The sequence below is a fragment of the Epinephelus fuscoguttatus genome, linkage group LG16, assembly GCF_011397635.1.
Source record: "Epinephelus fuscoguttatus linkage group LG16, E.fuscoguttatus.final_Chr_v1".
NCBI classification, from domain to species: domain Eukaryota; kingdom Metazoa; phylum Chordata; class Actinopteri; order Perciformes; family Serranidae; genus Epinephelus; species Epinephelus fuscoguttatus.
Window position 1 is genome coordinate 40,694,427 of NC_064767.1, and position 10,229 is coordinate 40,704,655.

At 42.0% G+C, this 10,229-nt stretch overlaps 2 protein-coding genes across 2 annotated transcripts; one reads left to right on the plus strand and one right to left on the minus strand.

Moving 5' to 3' along the window:
- Positions 1 to 454: 454 nt before the first annotated feature.
- On the minus strand, positions 455 to 2,348 carry LOC125904023 (transcription factor Adf-1-like). The gene is made up of 4 exons (XM_049601286.1): positions 1,989 to 2,348; positions 1,532 to 1,822; positions 1,205 to 1,256; positions 455 to 849 (listed from the first exon to the last, which is right to left on the minus strand). The coding sequence occupies exons 1-4, from the start codon at positions 2,149 to 2,151 to the stop codon at positions 834 to 836; spliced, it is 522 nt and encodes a 173-aa protein (XP_049457243.1). The 5' UTR covers positions 2,152 to 2,348; the 3' UTR covers positions 455 to 833.
- Positions 2,349 to 7,398: 5,050 nt separating this feature from the next.
- On the plus strand, positions 7,399 to 9,823 carry LOC125904010 (uncharacterized). Its single transcript, XM_049601271.1, has 7 exons — positions 7,399 to 7,496; positions 7,589 to 7,675; positions 7,821 to 8,074; positions 8,223 to 8,351; positions 8,447 to 8,587; positions 8,699 to 8,819; positions 9,138 to 9,823. Exons 2-7 carry the CDS (start codon positions 7,639 to 7,641, stop codon positions 9,296 to 9,298), a joined length of 843 nt encoding a protein of 280 aa, XP_049457228.1. The 5' UTR covers positions 7,399 to 7,496; positions 7,589 to 7,638; the 3' UTR covers positions 9,299 to 9,823.
- Positions 9,824 to 10,229: the final 406 nt, after the last annotated feature.

The window sequence follows — 10,229 nt, forward strand, 5'->3', positions numbered from 1 at the left end:
ACCGTCTGTCCCGAGCTTGGCTGGTTGTTGAGTGTGCCTTTAGGATCCTTTCTTCACAGTGGAGGATGTACAGGCGTCCCATTGAGGTCCATCCAGATGTGGCAGAGAAGTGTGTGAAGGCTACCTGCGTTCTCCATAACTTCCTGCGGAGGACAACCCAGACACCTGCAGTGAGGGCGAGCATCCCAGTCGCTGCCAGGTCTGGGCAGAATTGCTGCCAACAACTCAGCAAGAGAGGCCATCAGGGTTAGGGAGACCTTCACATCCTTCTTCTCTGCAGAGGGAGCTGTGCCATGGCAAGACACTGTGTAGTGCACAAGCACACAAAACGGCTCTTTTAAGAGCCACCCACACATTACTAAAGAGCACTATTCCTGCATTGAATATTAGCACCAAAATAAATATGTACCTGTGTCTGTGTCATCTATTCATATAATAAAGAACATTGTGTCTGTTTTTATTTTTATCCATGAAATTTTATTAATGTGTTGTCATACAGCTTAATTTGGCATGTCTACACTGCAATAAAAGCAGACATCACTGTGAGGCTTTGATTGTCACCAGATTGTCAGATTGTCACCCCAGCAGCCTATTCAACAGGTTCCAAATTTAAGATAAGAGTACTTGACTCATAAATAAGTTTATGTATTTGAAATTTTACAAATTCCTTCTGCTGGGGTGACAATCTTTGCAGCGCAGGAACCAGGCTTCTCAGGAAAAGCTCATCATCTGAAGGGGGAGGTGGAGCAGGTTCTTGCGGCCTCCTCAGAGTAGCAACAAGAAGCGCCTCAATTTCTGACCGCCTGTCACTTTCCGTCCTGTCACTCCGCTTGTTAGTCCTCTTCCTCGCTGTATGAAAATGGAAATTGAAACACAGGGTTAGTCAAGTCCTGTAAATATACATTAATATATACTGTCCAGTTTACAAAAAAATAAAAAAATAAATCTAAAATCTCCAACATGATGGGCAATAAATACAATAGTTGTCATACTTAATAACATGTAAGGGATAATGTATACGGTGAATACTAGAATACCTAGCAACGCTGGGCTACATAGCAACAGACATTACACAGTAATATCAGACCTCTGAATGCCGCGAATGAATAATTAGAAAACAGCATTTAATAGAGCCGTGTAATAAACATGCATAAATTACACTCAGACCACAAAAAATGCAATCTAACTTTTGCCATGTACATACCTCTGGGTGGTTGGATTGCTGTGGATGCTGTCACATGAATGATCAGGCATATCTGTAGTGACAATAAAACAAAGATGCGTTGTTTTTTTTTGTTTAGCAGAGATATGAACTGTCTAGCTTTCAGTGTCATATACATATACAGCACACAAACCATTTTCCAAATGCAACCATATTAATACAGCATACAGTTCCAGCCATTATAATATGTAGCCTTTGAATTTCCCACAACTTTTTAATGCAGTGAGATTAAAAAGGTAGTTATCCATCTATACAAAAACAATTCTCTGCATGAGTTTCCCTTGCTGTGTGTGTGTCTTGTCTACCAACCTCCCATGTCAACATCAGATGGCTCTGCTGCTGCAGCATTTGAGCCCTGGTCCTCCACTGGCCCCTCATCCTGTGTGTACTCTGCGGTCCGGTCTTCTTCCTCGACCCCCACCCGCATGTTTCCACTGGTTTCTTTCGGGGTGACAAAGGGGTCGAGGAAGGAGAGGACCGCAGAGTACTTCCACCGCTTTCCTCCTGTCCCTGCTGATCCACTCTTTCTTTCTCTTTCCTTTTTCTTTTCTTTCAAATACGTATCTCTCAGTCCCTTCCACTTGCGGCGGCATATCTCCTCTGAAGAAACACACGTAAACATGAATTGTTTAGGTGCTAGTAAATCAGACAAGTATGCCGGCCGGAGAGCAAGCTACATCGGTTGTGCTAACTGTAGCTAATGCTAATGCTAACTTTGTTGATAGAAAAGTACAGCCGATAGTTGGAATCAATTTTCAAAACTTACCAGGCAGACCGACCTCCTCACTCACTTTCCTCCACGGCAAGTCTTTCTTAGTCCGAAGCTTGTAGTGTGGGGACGTAACGTCATACAGCTCTGGGTGGCCACAAACAGCGATTATTAGCTTGTCCTCCATTTTCGGAACGAGACAGCAGCACGTCACTGACATCGGTGACGACGGGAAAATCTCAACGCTGATAGGCTGCCCCGACACAGCATCAAGCGAATAATTCGCTCGAGTTCAATATTTTGAACTTGCGCGAAGAGGCGAATGACCCGAATTTCGCGTGTTTGCTCCATTCGTGTCGCGTCATTCACGTCGCACCATTTGCGCCATTCGCGCCGCCGGCACAAATTCGCGTCTTTACATTGACTTTGTATGTAATCTTATCGCGCGGAAAATTCGCCTCGCACCCAGTGTGAACACACTGTTACTGTGCGTTCACACCAAACGCGAATTCGCAAATTCGCGCGTCAAGATTACATACAAAGTCAATGCAAAGACGCGATTAGACGCGAATTCGCGCCGGGCAGCGCGATGGACGCATCTAGCACGACGCGATGGACGCGATAGAGGCGTTCAGCGCGGCGCGATAGACGCGAAATTCGCGTCCAACGCCTCATCGCTCGAGTTGAAAATATTGAACTTTTGAGGCGAATTCGCGTGACGCTGTGCCGCGAAAGCCAATCAGCTTTGAGATTCTCCCGACGTCACTGGCGTGTGTCAACAACAATAAACTGCTACTCACAGGAGACAGATGGACAGACGCTCCGTATGGGGTGAAATTAATGCCAAAACTCCACAAACAGGCAATAGCGTTTCACGCACGTTCACCGTTTCGCAAACAAACTTACTGTGTTTTGCAAATACAAAACACAACTCACAAACTAATGTATTTGTTTTGCAAATAGGAAATTTACCTATCAAACAAATACACCATGCTTCTGACACTAATAATGTTTCTTCAAGAGAAAAACAAAATCCTTCACCTAAAAAAATACCACTACAAAACAATTTTACCACTACAAAACAATTATACGGCTACAAAACAATTGTACAACCACAAAACAATCCTACAACCAGAAAAAAATCTACAAAAAAATTTCACGCGCGTAAAACAATCCTACGCCCAGAAAAACAGCCACGTGACTTTTGGCAGTAATATTCCTCCTGTTTGTTTTTCTCGTGTGCACTCTGATCCACAAACAAATGTCCCGCAATTGGCACTCCACAACACTGGGTGGCGCTGTTGAATCACTATAAGGTCTCCAGCGCCATAGTACCAGAGTGAGACCCGGTCCCGGACCCAAAATGGAGAACCGAGGAGGAGGGAACGAAGCTCAACCTGTAAGTAACGCGTTTGTTTTATTATCCCCTCGTTTTCAATCATGCAACATTATTGAAATATTATGAGTTGGTGCGTTATGCTGCACCAAGAAACATGTGGGAGCGCTTTGTGTTCAATTAGGTCCAGACGTTGCGCTCCTAGCATTGCAGGCTAACGTTAGCTCTCGGTAGTTTCCCTTTCCATGACTGACGGCGTTGGTAGCTAGACGAAAGGATGGGGTCAGGCTCAGGTTACGTTGAGTTGTCACTCTGGCTTGTAATGTTACTAATGCCGGTATGTATTCTGAAAAATTAACATTCAGAATTGCACATGGCAGATGTTATTACCCTAGCTATCACTACAACCGTAACATTACGAGCCGCACACGTGCGGCTCAGACCAGGCAGAATATGTAAACGAAGAGTTTAGCTCAGTTAGCTCAGAGTGACAGATCAAACATCGGAATTGGCGTTACACTTGACAGAATAACAATGGTTAGATTGGTATTAGTGTTGTTGATGATGTTTGATCACTTGAACAAGTTGACATAAATATGGGACAGACTGCTTGCTACAGGTGGCTTGGCTGACATTAGCCTTGTGTTTCACGAGTTCAAGTTTAGCCTCCGTGTTCACCGTGTCGCAAGCGGTCACAAACTAACCAATTTTACAAGCAGTGTATGACATAACGGTAGGAACGGTAACGGGAGAGAGAGGGGCTGGCCAACGGACTGAGCAGTCAGTGAAGACGACGTTAAGTTTGCAGTGAAGCTAGAACAGTGTGCATCCTGTTTTTATAGGCAACTGTGGCGGGAGTAGTGGTGACTTTAGCTGTAGCAGCTACAAGTCTCCCTGTGCCAATCCATGTTATTTAAGTACATATATTGTTGATGTTTCAAGTCTTTTTTTTTCATTCTTGTATGTATGTATGTATGTATGTATGTATGAATGTATGTATGTGTGTGTGTGTGTCCAGAAGCCTGACTACATCCACATCGCCACTGCTGCCCGAAACTTGCTTTCCCTATTGGCAGCAAATGTGGAGCAAGCTGGGCAGGTGGCTGAGGTGCCAGGCCAAGTGCAGGGACAGGGACAGGGACAGGCCCCACAGTCCAGCCAGGAACGCAGAACGATTCAGGAGAACGTGCAGCAGGAGATGTCTAAGTTAGAAAAACAACATTGTATCTATAATGTGTATAGGCTATGCCGCTTCTATATGTTGTTGTTGTGAACTGTTTTTGTCTGTAAACAACAACATCCCTTGCATGCCTGCCGGTCCTCTGTTGTTCACCCTGAGGTTTCTCCGATTCCCTGTTAAAAGGGTTTTTCCTCAGTGTGAAGGTCTAAGGGTAGAGGATGTTATGGTATTATGTTACTATGTAAAGCCCTTTGTGACAAACTGTGTAAAAATGGGCTGTACAAATAAACTTGCCTTGCCTTTCCATGTGGGTTAAGATTTTGTATGACTTGCCTTTCCATTTTCTTTACAGGTCTTTTCCTGCTCTCTTTAGGAGGAGCACTGGGAAGCGCAGGTTTTCAGCGACAAAACCAGCCGCAGTGTCATCCCCAAGAGGAACAAAGATTAATTTCTATTTGCTTCCAAACCCCTTGACAACCCGAACTCCATAGGGCACCGAGGAGCTTACACTCCTGATGGCAGGCTTGGGAAAGAGGGTTATAATGGTTCCTGACAACAGCAACCATTCAGAGGTAATACCTGTCGATGTTATAAATGATAAAAATGTTTTAAAATGGGAGACAGGAATTAACGGTACGCCAGAATTTAACATTCTATTTTGATCAACCCTTTTACCTAGGTGAATTGGTGATTTCTCTTGACCAGAACCAGAATGTAGGCTGATACCAGGCTCTTTCCCTCTCTGTGAAGAGCCTGGTAGAGCGAGGCTAGATAATCAGTGAAAGCACCCGTTGAACTCTTTGTTTAGAAGGAAAAACTGCATTCACACTGCTCTCCATGGCACATACTTCCTCACCACTAAAGAGAAAATGTGTTTTTTTTCCCCCAAAAGTAATTGCCAATGGTTTGTCCTATTAAGATTTCAGAAATGCTGCAGTGTGAGTATCCAAAGCTGAAGAGTTTGTCTGGGGGATGGCTGTTTTACAAGGCTACTGGTAGGCATACAACATAATTTGTGATGATGTGTGTTTTGACACATCTGAAATGGATTATTATAAAACTGTAGAATTAAATCAGTGTTGCTAGATATCTATGATAATATTCCAGGGTTAAGAATTAACATGCCCAAAATGTGGATAGAGTATTCAGTTGATAACTTTCTTTTACTTTGATCCCTATTAATTTGATCATTTTGCCACTGTTCAAAACAATGAAGGAGGAAGTGGCCAGAGAAAACTCGCCATGGTCCCACCAGTCGGAAGGGTACAATGGCAAGCTCCTAAAAAGTGTTTCCAGTTATGGAAAAATCACACTATTCATCATTCCACTGCAAGACAACATCGACACAACACCACTCCCAGCTGATGCCCCTGAGTTTAGCAAGATGCCAAAGTCAGAATGCAAGTGCTGTGGAGAATGTTTACCACTACAGGCATTGGCTCTGCATGTAGCCTCATGTAGTCGCAAATCTTGTACTGAAGAAGTAAGTTTTTCAACATAACACTTTTAGCTAGAGTGAATGTTTTTAAAATATTTTTTTCAACCTAACCTAATCTACTTGACAGGAAGACAACAATGACAATGAAGACGAAGAAGATAATGTTGCTGGTGCTGGGGTTGGTGCTGCTGTTGAGAAAGATCAGGATGATGTTGCATTTGTATCCTGCAGTCAGAGCAGTAAGTATAAGTACACTGTCATCGCACAAGAATACCTAAACATGTTTTTACGGTTTATTGGTTAATGATGGGTTAAGCAAGCCCAACAGGGAATATGCATAGATAGATAGATAGATAGATAGATAGATAGATAGATAGATAGATAGATAAATAGTAAAATCAGTTGCTGATCTGATCTGCTGCTGCTGCCATCATCAGTCATTAGTCATACTTCTTCTGTTATTATACACATATGATTATTGTCACACATGTATACTGCCAGGTATTAATACATACTTTCAACATATTGTACCGCAGTAACCAGAACTATAACTATAATATTATTACTTTCATTAATGTTGTTGTAAGCTACTGTCATTACCTGCATCTCTCTCTCTCTCTCTCTCTCTCTGTCATATGGATTACTGTTAATTTATTATGCTGATCTGTTCTGTACGACATCTATTGCACGTCTGTCCGTCCTGGAAGAGGGATCCCTCCTCAGTTGCTCTTCCTGAGGTTTCTACCGTTTTTTTTTTCCCCTCTTAAAGGGGTTTTTTTGGGGAGTTTTTCCTTATCTGCTGTGAGGGTCTTAAGGACAGAGGGATGTCGTATGCTGTAAAGCCCTGTGAGGCAAATTGTGATTTGTGATATTGGGCTTTATAAATAAAATTGATTGATTGATTGAGTTGTTTTGGGTTATTTATATTTTCTAAACAAAACAGTAAGTCCTTGATAACATTTGATTCATTATTTTTCTTGTCTTCTCTGCTTTCACAGATGCTACAGAGATGCCGTGTCCCATTTGCCAGGTCATGTACCCTGCTCAAGTCATTGAGATGCATGCCAGCGGCTGCAATGATATGTATGTTGTTGTATTACTCCCTGTATTTACAAGGTCTAGATTCTGCCTAGACCCTATTCAGATATTAGAGTAAGCTAAAACCCAGAAATTATGTCATTAATGCCATCAACTAAGGAGAAGCACTTGTTTGAAAGCAGGGGATTGGATTTAGATCCGACGGAAGGACCATGTGGTGCATCCTCACAGACTGTGCCTTCTCAGAATCAGGCCGCAAGACCTTCCGAGTTAGACCACACAATTGAGGGTTTGTAATTTATTTGATACACCATTTGAGTGTTTCATGTTCAAATTTTTGGTTAATGGCTTACTATGTTAAACTTTCCATCTATTTCTAGATTGGAAGACCATACCAGACCAGGCAAAGGCTGCTCAGGTGTACAGGAAGACAGCACTTGAAATCCACGCATCAGGGAAGCCACTGTATTTGCGTATTGACATTAGGAGCAGCCAGTTAGACCAGGAAATGGCTTTGATTGCTTTTTATAAAGCATGCAGAGTGGGTGAATCCTCTGCAATGCAGACTTGAAGGTCCATCTCTTTTCTCTCTTTTTATTCAATTTAACAATTTATGTGCAGTTTGATTTTCACCAATAACCCTGAGTATTTCTTATATTTAATAGGTGATCCAGCAATCAGAGAGGGAGTGAACCGCTTCGTGTTGTCCAGAATCATGGAGAAGCTCAAATATGGTTTTAAGATCAATTTAGGTAGTGTCCTCAATTACATTGCCATATTTGATTTAGCTGCAATATTCTTACTGCCATCATCTCTCCAATTAATGCTGTATGTGTAGAGGCCAAGTAAAACTTTGAATACAAGGTACCTGATCAGGGAATTTCTTCTGTTTGCCAGGAAATGCTGGTGCCACGAATCTATTTGACGGCGAGCCGGATCACCTTGTTCCCTCTTCCTCTGCTTTCATTGTGGACAGTGACCTGTTCCTAATGGCAGGCCACATGATCGGTCATTGCTTTTTAAATGGAGGTCCTGCACTGACGGGACTAAGCCCTGCCATTGTGCACGTCCTATGTGGCGGCACACCTGAAACCGCCCTCATAAAAATTAATGACTGCCCAGACTTGGACCTACGAGAGAAGATCACATTGGTGTGTATTCTTCAAACTAAAAAAAAATTGGGTTTTTTTGTCTAATGGTAAATTCAGGTTTTTACAGATTTGTGTTTCTGTTGTTTGTTTTTTTTTTAAATAGATTCTTCTTTATTGGGTTTAAGTGTGTTCATATTTTGTCTTAAAGCTTGAAGGGAGTTCTGAACTGTCAGCAGAGGAGAAGGAGAGCCTTGACACCTTGTGTCTCGCATGGGACCTTCCATTGATGACCCAAAACAACCGAAGATGGCTCTTTGAGAGGCTTCTACATCATGCAGTATTTGAATATATTTCTTTTTTAACTATTTGACAACATTTATATCTCTTTTAAACCACTATACGTGTAAAGATTTGTCTTTGTTTCCCCACTAGGTCATTGGACAGACGATGAAGCAAGTAAAGCAAATAAGAAAAGGCCTAAAAGAAACCATGGTGTGGCCCCTCATTTGTGCGCGCCCAGATGTTGCTCCAGAGATTTTCCCTCAGGAGATGAGTTCTGTGTTGACCCCAGAGGTAAAAAGCACAAGATAAGCAGTTTTGGTAGTATCTGAAAGTTTATTGTTAAATCCACCAGGACAATTGCCTATCCCAGTTTGTTTCTCTGCTTGTTGTTTTTATGTGCAGTGCATTCTGGAATGCATCAAGTGGCCCAAAATGACCGGGACCGAGGACGATGACGATGATGAATGCTCTGTGTCGGATAAGAGCCGCATCACTGGCTACCTACGGCAGTTCATTGAAAATGGTATACTTTATTATATGAGTGATGCATGTACAAACAAGACACTGGCTCTGTTCGTCATTTTTATTCTTAATTTATGAAAGAAGAATTGCTCGAGCTTGTTATTAAAAATAAATATTGAAAACTGGAGTCAAACAGTAATGATGAAATAATATCGATGAGTTGGCATCAACTATCTTAACCAATACTTTCCAGGTAAACTTTTGGAAAGCATTGTTCTTGACTAAGATGTGCATGACAACCATGAGCAAAATGTATAAAAAAGGAGAGCATGCTCATCACTATGAGCATTGACATATTTTAAACATTTCTGTTTTTCAGCATCCAGTGATGAACTGAAGGCACTTGTGAAGTTCTGGGTTGGATGGGAGGCTCCAACAGCTACCCTCATAGTGGAGGTCGTAGACTCCAGCCTACCAAAATCGTCCACATGCTTTGAGACTCCGTCTTCCTGCCCGCTACAAGGACTACATGACCTTTAAGAAAGACTTGATTGCCTGCCTTCAAACTTCCGACACAGGGTTTGGATTAGTGTAGTGGCAGTATAGTGTCATTAAAGGGGAACTATGCAGGCCTGGTCGCTTCCCCACTGTTTTTCTGACCCTCCTTGCAGCTATGTGCGTTTGTTTTCAATGAAGCTGGCAAGAGGGAAATCCATGAAGCGGTGGATAACGTTTTATATGCAATGTTAGGAAGGGTATATTTGTATAGTTTCATTTGTCATAAACAAGAGATTTCAGTTTGCAGGGCGCATTAAGGCATGGTGCTGCTAGGATGGAGGCACTGATCTTGCAAGGTTGGTTTTCGGCTAAGAGGTGCTACGTAGAAGACAGAGAGCCTCTTCTCTGCCTCTGAAAGGTTACAAGTCTTTAATTTAACCATAATTGTAATTCTGAAGCTGTTTAATGAAGGTAAGGTGCGTAGTTCCTCTTTAAAAGCTGGTTATTGTTCTGTTAAGGTTTTTTTTTCACCTTGGCTGCCTGCTGTGACATAAGCACAGTTGCAAAGCACAGAGAAAAAACAAATTGTCATTACTCTGAAACAAAATAAAAACATTCTTGAAATAATTGAATGACATGTTTATTGTACAGAGTTTTCAACAAACAGCCCAACATGTATTACACATAAAGCAGTGGTAATAAATTTATACATAAAGCACCTTTCACAGAAAGACTTATACATCATACATCATCTGAACATTGTTAAACTCTTTGACATCAATTTTGCCTTTGTTTCCTCACCAGCTGATTGGACAGACGATAAAGATAAGAGGCCTTCATTGTTACTGAATAAAACAAGGAAATTGAAACTGTCCATCAACAGTGGTGACAACCCCCTTTTTACTTGGTATCAGGCCCTTGAATATGAAAAAAGCGGTCTGCTCACCTGAATGATCTTAACTGAGGCATCAGT